This window comes from Glossina fuscipes, unplaced genomic scaffold (genome assembly GCF_014805625.2).
Source record: "Glossina fuscipes isolate IAEA_lab_2018 unplaced genomic scaffold, Yale_Gfus_2 154, whole genome shotgun sequence".
Lineage (NCBI taxonomy): Eukaryota > Metazoa > Arthropoda > Insecta > Diptera > Glossinidae > Glossina > Glossina fuscipes.
Window position 1 is genome coordinate 115197 of NW_023998497.1, and position 22532 is coordinate 137728.

The window sequence follows — 22532 nt, forward strand, 5'->3', positions numbered from 1 at the left end:
AAATTGTATAAAAAAAAAAATATTTATAGTAACTCGAATTATAATTGGAGCAAGTAAACCCAGGACTTGAAAAGAGTTTAATTTATTTATAGTTTTATAATTTAATATAAATAATTTTAGATTATTTATTGAATGGGACGTAATTTCCTTAAATTCTAAGAATTATAAGAATTATATAAGAATATTATCATCTTTTTTATATATAAAAATAAATAGATAAATAAAAAATACTATTGATGTATACATGCGCATTTGGAACACTTTTTAAAATTTTGGAAACAAGGGAAGCAAATTGAAATATTTGGATGCAAGTGAAGTCTTAGAAAGCATTTAGAAGTATTTGGAAGAGAAGCAAAAATAAAAAAGTGTGTTTGCTACTTTGGAGTTTTTAACCCGCAAACGATGTTATATATACGAAAATCCCTCAGCCGGCAAGCACGCAAGTTGGTGCGTGAAGCGAAGAGTATGTATTGTGTGGAACACTTTACATTGTTTGTTTGTGTGTGCAAGTGGTGAATATCTATTAGCCCACAATGTGCAGCAGAATGGCAATCATTGTTCCGCTTTCATATCAATATCTTTCGAATTCAGGCAGTCAAGGCAGTGTCTGTGCCTGTTAAAGCTTAGATAGAAAAAGTAAAGCAAGTGCTCTTAAAAAAAGTTTTTGTGTGTTTGTGGCAGTAAGTTGCTCAAGAGGTAATTAGCCGTTTTTTTTGTTTTGTTTTTTGTATATAAAAAAAATATATATAGACGTCTGTACCTAAATACAAAACCGCACACAACAAAGTATTTCATCTAAAATCATTGTTTTTAAAAATTTACTTGTTACTTTGACGACATGATTGAAAAGAATTATAGACCAAGATGTAGACAAAGAGAGAGAGAGATGACATTGTAAAGGATGCTTTTATGTGCAAAAAGAAAAAAAAAAAAAACTGTATTCACTGAGTCATAATGACTTAAATGAAACATGGGAAACTTGAGAGAACAATTGTTTCTTGTGTGATACAAAGCACTATTTATTTAAACATAATAAAAACTTAATTCTTCGTAAAAAATAAATTGAAGGACAATTTAATAAAGTGTTGCAGCGTTTAATGTTCAAAGTGATGTGAATGCCTTGCTTAATGTAATAAACGTAATAAACAAGTCTGCGTTATTGATTAGACTCCATTAAACTCCATTGTGCCGAAGTCTTTTTTTGTATATTTTTTTGTTGTTTTTTTCTTATTGAGGTTTGTGCAAATCGAAAATGTGTTTCGTATGCGTAGTAAGTGTAGGACTTTAAAGCGACTTGAGTAACATCATTGGAAAAAGTCCCAATACCGTCGTATTGCGGACAACAATTTGGTTTTGTTGACATGTTAATAAAAGAAAAACAAACGAATTCTTTTTTAAAGAAAATACGTCGGAAATTGATGAAAATTTTAAGCCTTAAAGGTTCAATCTGCCCTCTAAAATTTTAACACTTTTTTATCGGCTTAAATGATGCTTTCGAAAAATGACATTTCAAAAATTTTATAGAGAAAAATGTTTATCGAGGCACCTTATGCTTTTCAATTGAATTTTGATTCTATCAATAATCTGCAACAACCTGTCGATTTGCAGGGAATCTGTAGCTAGCAGAAGTCTACTCTTCGAGTTCGCGAATTCGTTGCTGAAAGTGTAGGTTAATTATATGCCGCAGGCTTCGCAGATTAAAGCTTTCTTAACATTCCGCTACTTAAAACATCAATTGCGTTTTTGTCGAAACCACATTTCTCGAGCTAGCGATTTTGAAATATAACTAAGAGAAGCCATTTTGCGTTTGACTACATTATGTCAGCGTTCCACCCTTATTGAAAGCAGACATGAAAGATGAAATCTTTGATGCATTTTTAAAATTCTTCCAATAGGTACAACAAAGCTCTCGTGTACTGTAGATGAGAAGCGCGATTATTAAACGGGCAAACCCGGGCTCTATATTCACTGCTGTAGACCATACTTTCTTTAATTGGGGCCAGTGCTTCGTCGACGAAGGCAAAACAGATGCTACTGTCATTTACTATCTCTTTCTCCCAAATTCTTTTAAAAATCAACGCATTTCACCTATAATTGACAGCCCGAAAGTTCAAAAAAAAAAACAAAAAGCAAATGAATATACCAAACATATATATATTTGTATTGTATTTTTATATATCGCATAGAATTATTTTTTATATTTAAAATATGCATATTTCTCTATCTACGAAACTTATTTGCCTTTATATGATAAAATTTATACGAAAATTCAGCTTAAACCGAATATAGAGGAACTTTGCTTTTGTTCGCTTTACTTTTCTTTATTGCCGGTCAACTAATGAATCTTTATAGCTATACATTGTGTTTCTATTTCTTTTATTGTTCTCATCTTCATTACGAATGAATGAATACAATACATATATATATACATATATACAGGCATGCCTTCTATGCTGAAATTGTTTTTTGCGTAAACATCTGTTGGCGAACGAAGAAGCCGCAATAAGAACAGGAGGGGAGTAGGCTTTGGTTGGGCACACAGCATGTAGATTAATAAAAGAAATAGTTTATATTATTATAGTTACGTATAGCTACTGTCGAATGACGCGGGGATGTATTATATTTGAAAGTCTATTTATTTGTTTCTTTTTTTTTGTGCGTTCACTATTCCGGTATAGTGTGATGAAAGACTACATTAAACGTGAGTAGCAGCAGATTCTAATCTGATTTGATGGGTTTACTTACGTCGCTTTCGCGTGGTCTTAAGATCTTCTAAAGTGCGATAATTGAGCAAAAAACTTGAAAATTATTATATTTGTGGTTGTTCGCGCACAAAAATGTGCTGAATAATCGGTTTTTGAAAAGCTTGAAAGTGCTCCCGCCAATAGCTAACGTTTCTAATTTTTTCAAAATTATCTTTTTGACTTAATTGTTACGCCCTACACCACTTGTGGTTTCCAATTTTTTCATAATTATCTTTTTGACTTAATTGTTACACGCTACACACCACTTGTGGTATAATTGCAGTTTAAGTTTGTACGGATCTGTGCAACATCCACGAGGACGAGCACTGGACCCGATCGACTAAAATCCCTTTTTTAAATCAATCTAAGTTTGTTCATCCGTCTGCCCACGTATTTTCGTATTCAATCTTGATATCGTAATTATACCCCACTATGGGGTTTATTAAGACGGTGCCGACGTACGTAAGCAAGAAAGTTCCACCTTTTATATAACGATCGGTACAGAATCACTTTTCGAATCGATCTAAGTTTGCGTGTCTGTCTGTCCATGTGCTTGCATGTGATAGCAATTTTTGAGATATTTTGATGAAATAAGGACGAAGACGACTGAACCTTTTCGATCAATTTCCACAAAAACTTATTTTGACAAGCTGTTATATGAAAAAAATTGCAATTTTCGAAAGTCGTCAACAAAATTGGTTGAGTATAAGTATTCCCTCATTCCAAGTTGACGTGAAAAATGTGGACAGGATGGACTAGTTTTTTGAGATAAATGTTGATCACGTCAGTTGACATTTTGGGCACCTATGCTTTTACGTGAGTATCCTTTGGTGTATTAAGCGAGAAAGTGGAGCATATATGAAGCTCGACCCTGGCTGATCATAATGATTTCACTGGCTTTTATATAATAAATGTCCTGTTTTATTGAATTTTACCTTCCATTCAATAGATCATTATATCGAGATTGCGCTCTTCTTTATAAAAATCGCCCTCGTCGTCAATCCGAAGACTTCCTTCTTTCTATATCTATATAGATAATGCATGGATGGATGCGTGTTTGTTGTTGTTGTTGTTGTTGTTATTATTATTACACAAGAAATAACCTTCATTTCGATTTTTATTTGCAAAAATTTGACTTTTGTTAAATTTCAGTAATAATGTCAATGACATGTTCTTGAATGCACCTACAAAAGGAATCACACGTTTTTACTGCGTAGCTAATTAACTTATAATAATATTTACTTACTAATATTTCATCCCGTGAATATTTTAAAGCATTGTTGTGCGATCACCGTTATAATTCCAAACATTATGACGACATTCAAAATTTTTTTTTTATACTTTCACTTTATTTATTTATGACTCTTGAGAAACTTTCATATATAATTTGTTTTATGTAATTTTTTTTTTTTAAATATTTGCAGAATTTTTTTGGTGATAAAAGAAAATAAACTCGAATAAAATGGATTGCGGCACAACTGCTGTTAAATATGTTCTTTTTGTATTCAATACAATAGTTTCGGTAAGTTTTAACCTAAGCTTAAATAGATTAATTGATTATTTGTAATATATTAAAGCAATAATTGGTTCCAGTTAGAGCGTAAACATTATAAAATCATCGTTAAATTGTTTAATTATTTTTGAAATAATCGTCGAATGAATTATTCAATTTCTGAATCCTATCCCAGCTTAAGATAACTTTTTGTTGAACGTGTGTATGCCAAGGTATTTAGGTTCATTCTCTTAATAAATTTGGACACTTTTTCATTTTAGGTAAAAAGTTCTTCTCCTCAAGTCCAATAGTTTTAACTTTAAGAGGAACTGATATGTGATACTCCAAGGTTCCGAAACTATATAAATTACGATATATATTATATAACTATAGTTAGTTTTTGTAGCTAAAAGATTCTATTTTTCTATCTTTCATCACGACATCATCCAGTTATATCGCAAGATATCCATTACCTCGCACCAATGCATTTATTTGTCAAAAAATTATTTTAAATGGTGGGAACGTGTCAGTTGCTCGATCGCCATTTTATGAAATATTTGCCTCAAGATCACTGTTTCCCACTTTTTTTTGCTAGTGCTCACTTTGTTTGAGTTTTCGGCCAATGCCGCGTATGAATTATGCATATGTTTCCAGCTAATCCCGGATTCAGTTTCCAAACTTCATCTATACCGTATGCGAGTATATGTTTCAACTTTCTAGCTCTCTTTTTCCGAAAATGGTCGTTCTAACAGCACACATTATTTATCATAACACAAACAAGACAGAATGCTTAACATTATTTTGCAAACTCCTCAAATAAAGATATATATTACCTGTCTAAATATGTTGACTGAATATGGTAGACACCGCGCTTAAATTTTTCTTAATGATGCCAGCGATATGACTATCAAATAAAAGAACTGGGAGAATAGAATGCGAAAAGCATAGTGGTGGGTGTGCAATGTACGGCCACCGCCGAATATAAATTTCTTGTTTCTCTTGTGTTTTTTGCGAAAAGTTGCTGCGATTAGAACCGAATATAATTATCTTATTTGTTTAATTGCGCAACCTATTGTGGTGAACTTTAACAATTTTTGACCAAATTTCTGGATGTTTGCTTACTTTCGTTAGACCGTTTAACAATCGTATCGGAGTCGGATTACTGCTGAATTTTTGCCGTTTTTTACACTATCTTCCCGCATTAGCTCATTAACAAGCGGCCGACATTGAGTGAAACTAATTCATTCGCCCAGTTCGCCTAAGCAATTTCTTGATTTTAATAATCGAACCTTACAAAAAAAAAATCCTATTTTATATACACACAACTATTTCCTACGGGCAAATAAATTTAAACTATTTTTCATTGTACAATACAAACAATCAAAGAAATTGAGGAAAAAAAATTTACTCGAGTCGCAGGTAATTCCTATTTTTGTCAAACGTTTTAATCTTGTAAAGTCAATTGAAACTGAGTATTTTAGCCTATCTTGAATGACATTGAAATCATATGCAACCACAGAAAATATGACTAATTTGAAAGTACCGACGCCTTCAGATGAAAAGCTTGTTATTGCTTTGTATGGGAGACGTTTTAAACATTGTTTTTTAGCTCTTAATTAGTTTCGTTTACTTAATTGATTTGTTAATCGATGTAGAAGAAAATCAATTTCAACGCATTCCGTGAATTTTTTGCATCTATGAGTAATCGATTTCAGCAGTAATACTCCGTAAACCGTCCGTACTATTTGGAAAAAAACGCCATAGTTTTTAGAAAAATCATTTTTTAAAAGCTTTTATCTAACTTGCCTTCCGAGTTGCTTCCACATTATAACCTTAAACGTCCCAAGTTTTTTTATATGTAGTCATATAAAAGTGACACGGATAAAATAATTTTCTTTTTCATATATCAAAGGATGGGAAATATATCCATTTTGTCAAAACGTTTGTAACGTCCAGCAGGAAGCTTCAGAGACTCCACAAATTTTGAACCGAGTTAAGTATGTCCGCCTGTCCATCTGTCTTATACACGCTGTAAACATTTTCCAAAAATGAAGCTATCGACTTCACGTTTAGCAGCGACATTGAAAGTGCTTGCACCCAGGTTGGTATTAAAAATGGGGCAAATCGGTCGAAGGACACATCTACAGTATATGTCAGTTTCTCAAAATGAATAAAATATTGGGTTTTTCAACGGCAGATAGTTATACAAAAATTTGGACATATATACTGTGTGCGATTTTTTAATGCCTATGCAAGCGCGGCTAAAATTGACCACGTCCCATTCCCCATGTTATAGTTTATTAAAATTGCAACATTTTTTAATACCTTTAAAGCACATAAGAGCAAGCTTCAAAAACTCCACAACGTATATAAATTCTTGACCAGTTTCGAAATCGAGTCTGGCCGTTTGCTCAAATGTGTTCTATCTGCAGTAAACATCCTTCCTTTCGCAAAAATGAAGATATCGCCTACAAATGTGCACTCCAGATTGGACAAAGAACACGCCTACAGTATCTAGTCTCAACAAAAATTGTGAACACCTTTGCTTTCCCTGTTCATTGCTTGTTACTCTTAGTGTACAATAGTTACACAATAGCAATTTTCACTTTTATTCGGGTAATGGAATATGGAATCCTTTTTTTTTTTTAATCTTTTTTGAGATAGCGGTGATGGGTATAAAGGAATATAATTTTCTTAGTTGCTTTAGTTCATTTGAGTAAATGTATATACACTACACCATTTGCAGCGCAAGGGCGAAAGATTTGATCGACTTGGATCGATTTGGAAACTAGTATAGGTCGGAATATTTGCGAGATTTTAATGAAATTTATGACACCAACATGTTTTTGTTCAAGGACAAACGGTATAGAAAGTGGACTTTTCTGGTCACACTTCATGAAACACCTTATTTCGAGAAGTAAAACTCCATAGTTGAGAAGTAAATTGTTGCAGGGCATTTAATGTTGGGCCCTGTCCTATTATGTTGAGTTTACTTGCTTTATATAACTTACTATTATAACACTCCCTGTGTTAGTAACAAATAATTGAAATTTTAAAAAACTGCATTCCGTAGAAAAAAAAAAGTTTTAGTATATCGTCTTGTTTCCTTTAGAAGCGGCATTTGTGTGGTCTGGCGATAATAGCTCCACTTGTAGGAATGTACTAAGCCAATGATCCTCTTTCTCTCCAAGGAGAAAATACATTTCGATTTTCGAAAGTTTAATCGCAAGCCGTTAACTATTTATTTACGCTTTTATTATTTACGCCCTATTCGCTTTAACGTAACAGCAAAGTACTTGAGTATATACGTTTTCTTTGTTTTTGTTTTTTGTTTGTGTAAAGCATGAACAATCATTTATGGCGTTAAGAAGAAAAACAAGGTAAATAAATTAAATTGTATATAAAAGCAATTGTTATATTAACATAGACAAAAACATACATACATTCTATGTGTATGCATGTTATTGAAGTTTTGTTTATAAGGCAAGTTGTTTGTTGTATGTGCTTTTCAAAAAATCCAATAACTAACTGTCTTATATTTCAATAAACCGTTTTTATATATATATATATGTATTATGCATGTCCACAACACTACATACGAGCATATATATATATATATTTATACATATGCATTTCATTGACTTAACTAGGTGATGTTAAATTGAATTGATTTCAGTTATGAAATGAAACAATAAACCTGTTATAGTAGTAGACATTAACTTACTTCATATTATGTATGAATTGTGTTGGTCGGTCGGTCTGTCGGTCGGTCGGTCATACATCACAGATGCTGTTGTTCACTGCGGTAGTATTGTTATTAAAAGCTCTTGAGTACATCATTAAAAAGCTTAAAAGTTATGTAGGTCAGTAACTTCAATTAAATGTTCAGTCGTCGCCCATGTACTATGTAAGAACTTCGTTTGATCGATCGAAAGCCGCATCAAGTGTTGATTGGCAAATGATGGAAATGTGCTAACTCCTCTCTATTTATTATCTAATTCACTGCATTGTTGTGAATCAAACTTTATCATTTGAAGGAACACGAAACAGCAGCACCACGCACTATTGTGGTGTACATAGTACTTAGTTTGCTGAGATTTTTGCTATTAAAGGCTTTGTCATACTCCGTTTCTGTCTATATCCTACACCGACAACACTTCGGAGTATGGCCAGCTGTTGTCAGGACGTATTTCAATCTGTGTTCTTCTATGTATGCTAATTTGTATTCGGCCCCTCATCTTTATTAGATGAACAACTTTTGCTTTATTGCAAAAACCGGTTACTTGTTTATTATTGCATTTATAGGTATTTCTATTCACAAAACAATCGATATTTGTGCCGTATGAAAGGAAGCAGTTTGTGCAAAGGATAAGTCATCCGTTAATCGGAAAGAGTACTCTCTGCTGATATCATTCCCGACTGGAATTGGAAACATGCCCTGGGCGACTTTTGATACATCTTCTTATTGATAAGTTCGTCATATTGATAACTTACGATATTATGATTTTTGGTATATCATGCGCAACCTGTTGTCGCAATTACATCAGTTATTAATACTGCTCTTTAGTGACGGTTTCGCATGGTCTTCTTACCCCTTAAATATGGCCACCATAGATATTCAGCTTTGTCGTCGTTGCTCGCTGGTTCGTGTCTTGGTTATTAAGGCTTTGGATAGCCTACCGCATTCATTGTTGTTATTTTTTGCTGCCTAAGGACTAAACCTACAACTAACTAAATAAAAACATTACAGACAGCCGCAGCCCATCATTACACAACCTACACCACCCTACAGGTATTCATAAGATGGCTTTCCAAAATAATGTGGTATACGGAAAGTTATCGAAGAAGTTGTCGGATTGGAACCATTTTTGGTAGAGTTAATGCTTGGGGTAACACTTGTCAGCATATGAAATTTCATCAAAATATCTCAAGAATCGTGGCCTGTACGTTAGCGACAAGGCATTAAGCTGGACAGACAGACAAGCTCAAATATATTCAGCAAATGATTTTGCATTTAGTATAATAAAAAGTGGGTCCATCTCAAATTCGTCTGTGTGTTGCACACATCCGCGTAAACTTCAAATACTCTTATACTACAAGTGGTGTAGGATATAGAAAAACGTAATGGGTGTCAAGTATCGTAGAGCAGAAAAAATCATTGCCAATGAAAATTATTTTCTTATTCACGCACTTAATCATAAACAGAATTTTTCTTCTGCTGTTTTGTTTATTTATTTAAAATTTTGGAGCGTACGAAATATAAGACTTTAAGTCTCTAAAAATATGCATACTCGGGCGCGCTTATGTTTCAAAGAATTTTTGCTATGTCATCCATTTTTGGAATTGTTATTAAATATTTAGTGCAAATCCACAAATGAATGATAAACAAAATAATCTGCACTTGTACGATACCGAGAGCAAGCTCAATTGCATCGGGCATGTGTGTGCAAGTGTGGAGAATGTTGCGTGCAAGGGTACATTAAGTCTTTCCGGAGCTGTGCAATACCTGAACCAATAGTTTATTACACCGATTTGACCTACGCCGGTCTGCCTGCCTCTCTGTCCGTCCGTCCGTCCGTCCCGCCCTCTTGTTTTCTTGTATTCAATCTGCAGGTCGCTCTGACCTGACGAACGCTATTGAAAATAGTTTGCATCGGACAGTATTTTCGACCACCTCCTATATAACACTTTATTTTGAGAAATCATTGTATGAATAACTGTACTAACCAAAGTAGTGTCGCATGTTTAACGGTGGACCGTGTCGTACTACAATATTTTTGACGATTTTTTTTTTTTTCTAAAGCGCCTACACCCTTTATATGGGGAATGCGTTCCGTTCAAACGTCTATTAGACTTCCTTGAGTGCCAAGGGATGATAGATGTAATGGTTCAAAATCATACATTTTGGAAAAGCATTTAAAAAACCCAATGACTACATTTTGTTGAACTAGCACAAGTCTCAACGGAAGATCAAATGAAGCCTACACTTTGGCTTGGATGCACTGGAATTATGATATAAACGAAAATGTAATTCGCGAGAGATGGATTCAAATTTGAAAAGAAAGAAATTAATTCAAGTATTATTGAATACAATAGAAATAAATATTCATTACAAATAAAGCAAATTATGCAGATCTCAGAAAAATCATTAAAGACAAAATCATATCGTCTTACGTTAAATGAAATTCAACGAACAAGAGCGTGAGAGGCGGGTTAAGGTTAAATTCGTTTTAGTAATAGATTCATAAATTAAGTACATTCCTCAAGTATTGTACGCAAATTATTCATATTCACTGCTTCTCTCTTTCATCACATTTGGTTTAGTTTATGGTCGGTTTCATTTTCGACTAAAATCGTGACTTTTCAAGCAAAATTTTTAATCTTTTTATTGAAATTTAAAACGAATGAATCACTTTTACATAGAACATGAGTCTCCTTCTTCTTCATTGACATATTTTTATGGGCAAATTAAATCGAAAACAATTCCTGCAAAGAGAAGGAATTTGCGAAATAAAAGCAATTTGAAGAATTTTTAATTAAATTTCTATCAACGACGAACGGACGAACGTGGAACGATAATTTTTAATCATGGCGTGACGTAACAATTTTGATTTGAACCATTGAACCATTAAAAGTCAAAAACGTGTTTTTTTTAAGCTTTTGTTTAATGTCGTTAAAAGAGACGAAAAAACCAAACCAAATGGTTCGCGCGGATGTAAAAGTTTGTTAACATCATCTCGCTTCCAATCAGGCATCCACGTGTTTGGTGAGACTTCGAACATCATTTATGCATAGATTTCTTAAGAACTTTTAATATTTCGCTGCAGAATTACCTTAATGTTAGGGGTGTAAAAAAATTCTTGCCGCTCTTTGATAAAATTTAACTTTATTAAAAATGTAATTCACACACAGCTTAATAATCGAACCATGCAAGGCGAAACATTCGTCTTCGTTTCCTGACATGCTTTGTGTGGTCTGTGCTCTTGCCTGGTCTAGAATCCTGGATATTAAATATTACTGCAATGAACAGACTGGAAGGTTTGGAGATGTGATGTTACCGTAGAATTCGAAAAATATAGCGGGCAGTTCGCATTTTCAATGCTGAATTCCGGCGAAAAATAAACTCTGACCTTGAGCCATTAAAGTGTATTAAAAAGCGAAGAATGGGTTATTTTGCGCACATGGGATTTGGAAAAAAATATGAACTCCTCCGCTTAATAGCGCGAGGCCGCATCGAAGAGCGTACGGACAAACATTATGTATAATATTCGAAATTGGACAGGACTGACACACGCAGCAAGGAGCCGTGAAGACTTTTGGACTTTAGTCAATCATATAACATAGTACGCAATATTATCATGAAATCTGTAAGAAGAAGAAGAGTACACGCATCATCCTTACCTGCGTTCTTTTGCAGGCCAAGTAGTCATCGATCAATTTTCGTACATCTTCAACTTTTGTGAACCGCTGACGAACCAAAAATGACTGGATCGATCTAAATAAGCGGTGATCGGCAGTTCTGGTCCGAGTTGCAGAATATGCAGCGTTTTCTAATACTTCCCAGGCTTGGCTGAAAATTATTTCCTTGGTTGCTTTCTGGGAGACGGAGGGACTTATGCAAACGTCATCGTTTTCATGCCTAACATGTTTTGCCCGAAATTTCACAAACCACTTTCCAACTGTTTCGTAGCTTACTTATCCTTACTAACTTAATTATTTCTGTAGCTCCAGCTACATTTTTCCCGTCCAATCCAGTTAGAAATAGAAAACATGCGGTGCCATAAAAGACATCCGTCCCTATAAACTTTGATGTATACCGAAGGCCACCTTCTAACCAACTGAAACTTACCTCGTTCAAACATCAATATCTGAGTTATCTATACATAAAATTTCGGAAGAATCGAAGCGTCGGGCATCTTTTCCAATCCAACTAAATTCAAGAGAAAGAATTTATTTGCACGCCTAATATAAGTAGGAAGGAGGCATAGAGTTTAATGAAAAATTTCTTATTATAAAATGAAAGGATTTTTTGTTTAGTTGACAGTGTTATATAGCGTGATAAAGAGAATATTGAACTAGAAAACGTGCACCTTCCAAGGTCCAAGGCACTTTTATACCTTTAGTTCTTACTACAAGAATTTTTTGTTTCAATTACAACGAAGCATTTTGTAATTTTTTGTTTTTCGGTAACCAAGAGTATAATTTTTTGGAATAGAATTTGACTTTTGCCACCATTTCAGTAATAAATCGCTTAATAAAACTTGATTTTTATTTCTATGCTCAAGCGTTTTCTGTTTATGCGTCCATACCTATATATGTTTCCCCAAGTTTCTGTTGCATATACATACATATATATTTCTCTACTGAAAGTAGAGCATTGTCTGATGATTGGCCAAAAAAACAAAAACAAAAAGAAGAAAAGTTGCTTACGGGAAAATATAATTGAGAAATAAGACAGACAAAGTCGATTCTTTGATATCCACTGCCGCCACCTAAGATATAAGCATTAATTTTGGATATAAAAATATTAACTGGAAAATTACAAAAATTAAAAATTTTGTGTTTTCGTGCATTGTAAGCACGACTAAATACAACAAAACAGTTTCAATAAATTCTATATCTTTTTAATATCCATACTTTTGATCTAAATCGTTAGGAGAGGGAAATAATTCGCAAGAGATACATTTTCACTATTTATAGTTGATGGTATTTTGGAAATATGGAAACTCTAAACATTCTACGTGAACTGAAAGTTGGACGAAGGGATAGACGATTTTTAAAATTCGAACACCACACAATATTTCGATAAATCTATCGACATCTACAGACATTGAAAGCTTATGTATCAAGTTCCAGTTTTCTATGTCAATTTGTGTGCTCGTTAGCATCTTAAACCTCTTCGAACTTTACGACGATGAAGAACATAACTTATGCATACATATGTGCTAAGAATGTAGGGCGCTATACAATCTATGCTGCATAAAAATACAGCATATGTTAGCTAAATAATTGAAATGACTGAATGGACTTATTGGATTGAATGGATTATTATATGTCATATACATACAGCCAAGTCTTTTTCTAGTCGATCTTTTTTTACACGATTTTGAAATAATTCCGCTTACCAAGGAGAGTAAATACACTTTCTTACACCAATTTCCGGTTCTACCATGAATCCGTAGACAAACGACGATTTTTTTTAATTCTAATTTTGGCAGTGTCTTACAGTAACTTATGTATACAGCAGCAGCCGAAGTTTGAAGTTCAGCCATTAACAGCTGATGGAATTTACGACAAGCATGTGACAACATTTTTTTACTCATGATTCCGGCATATTAAGTATGGGATAACTGGATTTCAATAAAAGAATAAAATTTCGGTATAAATTTTTATACATGTACTACAGGATCATCCGCAGAGCAAACGTGCAAGCTTTTGTAATTTGGTCTGTTGTACTTTCTAAGTAATGAGCAAAAGATGATTTTTTTTTTTTTTGATTTTGCAAACAAAGACGTTCTCAGTAGGTGCGTCTTTGAACAAATTTAACCCACCTTCGACATCATGTAAGAACTTCCTGCCTGTCTGCCACAAGTTTGTGTATTACAGGTATTTCAACACACACATACACAGACGGACATACTCATATACATTCATAACTTCATGCCGACCAAGACAACTTTGGACCTTATGAGAGTTTATGAAACTTCCCTCCGGATGTTGCAAAAGTTTTGAAAAAGTGGACGCGCCTTTATTCTTCCGTAGAACCGTCTACTTATCTCATATATTTTCAGTCTTTCGACATCTACGATGACTTTATGTTTTATTAAAATATCATTAAAAAAAAAAACAAATGCTTTTATGCTCCCTTTACTGCCTTAGAAGAAATTTTACTATTTGAACAAGCAAACAGAGCCATGTAACGATATTGACACAAAATTTTGTGATAAACAATTAATATCTAAATCCCCTGGCCTTTGTTTATCGTTACGCATACATGCGATGATATACTTTATAAAAGAAGGGGGACTTCTATTTCGATTATTCTTCATTTGCCGCTATTACATATCTATGTATCTAAATACATTTAAATATTCTTACAGTGCTGTGAAAAAATAGTCACCACACATGTTCTTCATTTTTCGTCTAAAACGTTCGTTGAAAACTTTCGTATGACAAACAGGAAAGAAAGACGGAGATAAAAAATATCTCATAAAACTGTTTTGTTTTGTTTTACTTTTCTTTTGTTTTCTTTTTAATATCTTCAAAGAGGTTGGCTTACAGCCAAAAAATTGAATACCAAGGGACGCGTGAGTACAAAATTTTAAATTGTTTGCTAAGTTCAGGGTTAAGCATTTTTTTGTTTTTATTTATTTATTTTTTTTTTGATATATTATAAAATATAAAATAAGAAAAGCGATTTATTTTTACAGTCATAAGAATAAACACGAAAAAAAGTTCTGAAATTATCCGAAAAGAATGTATTCACCTACGCCTGTTGCTTTGAGGACGTCGTGCCTTTCCGAATATATAAATTGAATTTAAAATATTTTGGATTCCCTTAATAAGCTGCGGGACGGAAAAGAGCGCCTTTACTTAACTCTTGACCGATAGATGTACCGTAGATTTTGTATGATGCCCTAGAATTTAGAAGATATATCTTATGGATGCGGCATTTCATACGAATGGCCGGCCAAGATGCTGACTTGATTTCTATTGAAAGTAAAAGACAATCTGGAACGGCCCTCTACGAACTCATGAACACAATCACTTACAAGTACTTCGAAGTACCTACACCTACAAAAAATCATTATTATTAGCATTGGGATAAGGCTTTTGCTTTATAACATAACGGTGGGGAAGAAAGCAAAAAGGCCGGCAGGCTCTTAGACATTTCACATCTTTTCCGAGAACAACTCGATTGCCGGATTATGTCTTGAAAAGACCTTTTTGTTTGTTTATTGGAAAAAGGATTTGCAAGATACCGCCAATCGACCGATTTATTGTCGACCGTGTTCCCCACAAAAGCTTAATTTTTCATGTTCGGTAAATTCGTGATTTAATCTAATCCTTGGAATGATGTGCTCGCCAATGAAACAAAGATCTTGCAACCCAGAAGGACGTACGAGAAACCCATTTTCCATTGCACCGATTTAAGATTGACTGTCCGTCTTAACTTCTTGCGTTTAAGTTGTGCAGGCCGCAATTTTTGAGACATTCTAATTAGGCTTGGTGCTCGTGGTCCATTTTGACCCAATGACGACCGCCATCAAAGATAGTTCGACTACCTTTCACATAACGCTTTATTTTGAAATAAATAGCTGTAGAGCAGCACAGGGCCATGGCCCACTATAGTGCTTTTGCTTGTTTTCTTTGCAAGTCAGCCTTGCCACCAATTTTTAACTTTTCGCACTACAGAGCCCTTTAACAGCCATGCCTAGCTGAAATAAATCTGATGTTGCAATTTTTTAATATTTCGCAACAACAATCTTTTTCAGCACTTAAGTGTATCTTTAATAGTCCGCTTTGATCTTATTTTTCTATTACCTTTCTTTTCATCCCCAAAAAAATTGCCAAAGTGCTTTGTTTTTTTTTTTTTTTTTTTTTTTGTTGGCTGCAGTGATTACACCCCTCTCTCTCTCTCTCTCTTGCAGTCCTCTGCTGACATTGTGTTTTCTTCATCAACTCGTGCTGTCGACTCCAATCGACAATTACATTGTCTCAAATTTTTAATTAAGGAGTCAGTTGTAGGTAAAAAAAAAGAAGAATAGTCAAATAAGAGGTAAACACCGTCTGCAGTAGGAATATCAGAAATAGTAGCTGGATAATCTCTATTTAATAACCAATGATAATATTTTTCGGGCAAAGCATTTTGAAGGAAGCGAGCAATTTAAACCTCAACGTGCCTCCATTTTCAAGAAGAGTAATAAAGTCAATCCTATGGTACATTCAGATTTTCCTCGTCACTATGTATGCATGTAGAGGGAGAACAATTCACTGAGTGTATCCGTTCTGCACGACAAGAAAATAGAGAAAATTAAAATCAAACGTTTTTTTAACATTTTTTAGACTCTGAACATATATACATATATATATATGTATGTGTATATATATATATATATATATATATATATATTATATAGTATAAAAAATAATGGCGTCATCAGATTGTTTGTTGCTTTTATAAATTTGTAAAAACATTCAAAGTGTTGTTATGTTGAATAGTCTGGGGATTTTTGCTTTTGTTTTGTTTGGTCTGCCGTTATCGCTCTCGCTATGGGCAAATTTCTCCTTTATTATTCATATTATCGCATATATGCAATTTATTTTTTTAATTTCGACTGTCATCGCTTCTGAAAAAGGAAGTTACTTATGTGATACACAGATTTATTGATCTAGAAAATAGATTGGATTCCTTATGCCATCACTAATACAAATTTAACTGATTTTGAAGCTTCTCTGCCCTGGTGAACGTCATTAGAAGAAGTGTAAGGAGAATGACTCAATATTTGAGTTGGGCTTGCAACTTTTACAAAAGTCAAAGGAGATGCCTTAAGATGTTTTTATGATACGATTCCAAGACTACTGTAAATGGGTCACAGCTTCATCTTCACCAAAATTCACCAAGCGTTGGATTGTTCATTCAAGCAAGTGAGCGTGAGCTGAATTAGAGTGTCGTGAAACTAGATTGTTGTAGTTGTGGCGGCAGCATCCCTGCGTAGTCCGAGAATAACCGCGAGTACGAACCAATGCCACAATACTTCTCCGAGCAAACAGTGACAGTATGATGCTATGTCCGTTGGATTATGCCTAAACGTCTCTAAGGTCGTATGCGAGCTGGACTGCAATGCCGAAAAATGGGGCTATTGCATTGCATGGCATCCAAAACTTACGATTTTTTTATGATAAACGACATTGCAATGTGATGCCAATGTTTTACTGTAATATAATAAATGCAGGAGGGTATTAAACAGGGAACAGCACTCTTCAAAGGTACCGAGACTGTTGAGCAATAACTTTAGCCTGCTAACCTTATTGTCATTCAGTAAGTAATTGAATAGTGACTTCATTCAATATTCCTTGCCAAAACCTTAAGATTCCTTTGCACTTGAGTCCAAATTCACCACTTTTGAATCGCTCGAAACAATTGGATAAGCATTATAGATATCTATTGTACGAAGCACACTGTTGTTAAGTTGCCTTTACGATTCCGTGGACTGAAGTTGGTGGCTTCGTAAAACGCACATAACGAAATCACTTTTTCTGTAATTTCCGGCGTAGGTTACTTGAATATTGGTGCTTGTAAGGTATAGACTTCATTTGTTGTACAATCTGTCGTTTAGTGTACGCGGTTATCTTTTTCTTCTTCTACGAGCCAGCAAATCAACAAAGGATGATTCTCTGAGTTGAGTAAAAAAATGGTCGTGTATCGCAGTGTCTGCACACACCGTTTGAATGAAGTAGCTTTCCAAGGGGTGTGTGTGGTTATCCGAGGTCTTTCTATGCTTAGGATTATCGTGCATAATCCAGGTTTGTTTGCCCGAAATAATTTGTTGAATATAATCGTTGACTTAACAAATTTAAACAGACGTGGAGTTTGCCATTAGCGTTCATAAGGAATCCATATTCCTTCCTTCCCCATCTTTTCCAAATTGAATTTGTTTGTTGGCCTCAGTCGTCACTGTATAGTGTTTTTTTTCGAGTTTTCACTCGACTTTTATCTATTGAAGAATCTAGTCTTCGCCTGATACCGCCCGCGAGACTTGCACTTTTCTGCAAACCGCTTGCTAAATGTTTTATTACTTATCACATTTTCACCTGAAACTGAGTTAACCATTATGCTGCTTGTTGACATCCATCTCTTTACACGGTGATGACACACTGGACTGAACTTTATTATGAGTGAAATGAGTGCACAAGCACCCCAATGCAATGCCCAAGTTACCTAAACCCAAAGTTTTGGACAACAAAGGGCGCGTCACGGACATTTTATAAAGGAACGCATGAAATTCTTTTGCACCCCTCTTACGTATATATATATGTATAACAGTTGAATACTGTATAAAAGCTGAGATAATTTCGTTTAAGTCAGAATATAACGGAAATTGTGTTTTTTTTTTTTGTTTTTCTTAATAAACAATTCGTTTATCGCCAAAGTATGACTCACATAGAGCGGCAATAAAAAAAATGTTATATTTTTACTAATAACAGCAGGTAATTACTTATATATATATATATATCTGTCTTGAAAGAATATTTACATAAAAAAATTAATTATTTACGCAATGCAATGTTTTGCATGTAGTTTCTTAACAATTTCAAGTGCTTTGCGATTTTCTTTCAATTAATATAAATGAGTTTTGAATGTTTTTTCGGTGCTTGTGCACTGTGACCTCTAAAAAAAGATATTCCTTTCACACAAGAAATCTACCAAGAGTAGTAAAGCGGATGGAAAAACATAAGCTTATCTCATTATTTTTTTTTTTTTTTTTTTTTTTTTTTTATTTCAAGTATAGATTGGATGGACCCTTTAGTGTACTCTCTGTAATAAATAAATATGAACAGAAAGCGATTAATGAATCATTTTTGGAATTAAGCTGAACTTTGTTAAGCTGAAATCAATTAAGAATGTGATGCTCTAGTTAATAATTATTATTGAGTTTAAATTTAACTTTCTAGCTATCGCTTATTAAATTTTGTTTGCAAGGTTTTGTAGACAACTTTTAAGATTTAATTAATTGTGCCCTATAGCGCTTTTGGGGTACAAGAGCACATTAGGTTTGTGCAACGCCTAGAAAGACCTGAAATAGACCCAAGTTTTATTATACCGATTGGCTCTGAATCATTTTCCGAACCCATTTTAGGTTGCCTGTCCGTCCGAACATCTTATCTTCTTATTTCTCGATCTACAGGCCGGCGATGTTTTGACGACATATGATACGCTGATGTGTTTTGGACTAACGTGCCCACGAGTTCACATCAGATCACCTTTTCGACCGCTTCCCCTATAATGGTTTATCAAAATAAGGCGTATTTAACCCAGTGTCAGTGTTTCGGCATTTTAAATTGGTATGAAACCCTACGAAAGAATGAGCAAATTTTTTAAACTCCTTGCCTTACAAGCGTTTATACGGAAACTGTATCTTTACTTGGTAGAAAGCCCCAATTTTCACTATTTCCTGATGAGAATTCATTCATAATAACAATTGGCATAAAAATTAATTTGATCGAATTTGGACCACATAAGTCTATATATTGAATCCCAAACAAAATATAAGGGTTCTAATGACAAATAAGGGTTTTTGTATCCGAAAAAGTTTTAATTTTTTATATTTTAAGATGAAAGTTCGTCCTGCGTTATTCAATCGTAAGGAATTTGGGTCACAAAGATCTATTGTGACGAAAGCAACTGGAAAATAATAAAGTCTTTGACAAGTAAATTAAGTTTGCCAAAGTTGGCGTTTTAGTGGCCTCCAATGTGAGGGCTTTGACGAAAATTATTATTTATTATTATTTATATAAAAATAACGAATAATCATCATTGGTTTATAAGTAACTAAATGGAGTTTCTGTTGATCGACCTTGTTCCGATTATGGCATTTTTACTTGCTATAGCCACCCCTGTAAGATGGGGATATACTCAATTTGTTTTTTCCCATAACGTATGTAACACCCAAAAGGAAGCTTCAGAGACTCTATAAGTGTATATATATATTCTTCATCAGCGTGAAATTCTAAGTTGGCCATGTCTGTCCGTCTGTGTGTCTGTGTGGTGTGTATTGTTTGCACTCTCCTGGTCGCAAAAATTAAGACGTCGACTTCAAATTTTGTAGAATCATTGCAAGTTTCTTCAGGTTGAAATTGGAATGGGCCATGCCCAGACAAGGCTACAAGTGATCAAATTTTGTTTTTTCACTTTTTTGAGTTTTTATGCTTATTTAAAGGAGGAGAACAGAATGCAGAAGGAGAGAGTAAAGGAGAAGTTGAGGGCAAAAATCATGGTGGCGGGTATGCGGGATTCGGCTCCCGCCGAATATAGCATTTTTACATGTTGGAAGTTAAAGTTAAATTTCTTAAGCTGAAATCACTTAAGGTTGTGATCTGGTTTCTCTTATCAAATGTCATTTGCAAGGCTTTGCGGAAGATTCTTTCTTTAGAAATTAATTTTTATACATTTATTTATTTTTCAGATTATTGGTATCGTTGCTATTTGTTATGGGGTTATTGTACTGAACAGTGTCAATGCTGTGGAAATTGATGGTACAGTACATTTTCCGCCTCAAGCCATAGTTCCTGTTGGATTAATTACAATTGGTTCGATTGTTGTTTTGATTTCTTTTTGCGGTTGTTGCGGCGCCATTCGTGAAAATGTTACCGAGACCATGTGCTATGCGATCTTTATGTTTATATTGCTTATACTACAATCGGTTGTCCTTGTTTTGTTATGGACTAATAAAGAGAAAATCAGCGATGCCATGGGTCAAGTAATTGAGAGTGCTTGGGAACGTGAATCACGTGAGGCGGGTGTTTTTGAAGCTATTCAAAAATCGGTAAATTCTTTTTCAAAAATCCTGCATAATGATGTAAAATGTAAAAATGTCAAAATTTTTAGTTGAAATGTTGCGGCGTTAATGGAGTAATTGATTATGGTGCGATTCTTAAACTGCCACCACCAAGTTGCTGCGAGAATGATTCGTGTATTACTACTAACTTTTATGGTGGTTGCCGCCGGAAGTTCATTGATTTAGTAACCGGTAGCACTGATAATGCCAAATACTTTAGCCTGGGTTTAATCGCCGTTGAGGTAAGTCTATGTTTAATCTATGTTTCCGATTGACGACAAACTAATTGTTTTATTTTCTCTTTTCCTCTTTTGCAGCTCATTGGATTCATTTTCGCCTGTTGCTTAGCTAATAATATTCGTAATTATAAACGCCGAAATATTTATTAAATAAGTTTTTTATAAACATAAACATTGTAACTGATGTCCAAGACGGTTACAATGGCCATTAATATAATAATATGCAACGCATACTACCGAAAAAAAAAATAAAATTAAAACAAAATAAATAATTTGTTGCATAGTTCCCATAGCTACCTGTTTACACAATAAATCAAATTTAACCTCAAACCTCGTTTGCAAATTTTTGAGAGAAAGTGTATTAAAAAAAAAAAAAAAAAAAAAAAAAATAAAAAAATTCCCAATTTGAGTTTATTTACATATGAACATTTAAAATCGCACGGGTGTTAAAAAAAATCTTATAAACGTGTACACATGCAAACAAGTGTGTTAATGTAAACTTGAAAGAATCGTATTACTGCTCATAAAACATAAATAAATGCATAGGCAGACATATAAAACCCGAAAAAAAAAGAAAATTTTTTTTTCTTTCATAATTTCGCTCAGATATACGCACTATAGTTTTGAATATTAAATAAATACATTAAATGAAAAAAGAAATTATATACATATATAGATATTAATGGTTTTTGATACGGTCCTTAAATGTTTTCCTAGAAGTATATATATATATATACATTTTTATATCTGTTAAGGAACACAAATATTATTATTATTATTAAATATTTCATTAAAATCTCATATGAATTGCTGTCATTTTCATTAAAGAACAAACAAAAAAGGCAATGAATTAATGCATTTCTTTACTGTTATTAAAAAAAAACAACAACAACAAATATTTAAACACTCAATTTATTTGAATACAATGTTAGTCATAAACTTGTAATGTTTACATTTATAAACTGAAATTTTCTTTTATTAATAAAAAAACAAAAAAAAAAACAAAGAACAAACAAAATTATTCTACAAAAATATTTCTAAGCTAAATTTCCGTTCAATTTTTATCACCTAAGGATTGAAATTTTTTTTTGTTTTTTTGTTTTTTCAAAGACAACCAGCTCAGAGATCTTTGTCAAATATATGTAGTGCCCAGAAGTATGCATCTTTTATAATGCCTAGAACTAGATGCATTTTGTTCAGCGTGACTATCGGTTTAGAACTCAAGACCTAGAGAACGGATAACGGAACGAAAAATATTCCGTAAGCTGAATACTTGACCAACAACAACACCACCTGTTACATCCACAGCAAAGAATACGCCTAGAGCACCGCGTAAAGCCATACGAGCAGTTTCAGTTAAACCAGAAGCTACACCGATCAATAAGGCGCCCAGCATTAACATTTCCATCGAATTAGTCACACGGCAAAAGGACAACATAACACCAACACCCATGAACAATAAATCTCTGGTGAGAAACCATCCTTTCCTATAAGTAAG

General features: G+C 33.8%; 1 protein-coding gene across 1 annotated transcript; it reads left to right on the plus strand.

Annotated features, from left to right (window-relative positions):
* The first annotated feature begins 590 nt into the window (after positions 1–590).
* LOC119641568 (23 kDa integral membrane protein) lies at positions 591–21365 on the plus strand. The gene is made up of 5 exons (XM_038040316.1): positions 591–696; positions 4169–4266; positions 20424–20783; positions 20846–21037; positions 21113–21365. The coding sequence occupies exons 2-5, from the start codon at positions 4207–4209 to the stop codon at positions 21182–21184; spliced, it is 684 nt and encodes a 227-aa protein (XP_037896244.1). The 5' UTR covers positions 591–696; positions 4169–4206; the 3' UTR covers positions 21185–21365.
* Positions 21366–22532: the final 1167 nt, after the last annotated feature.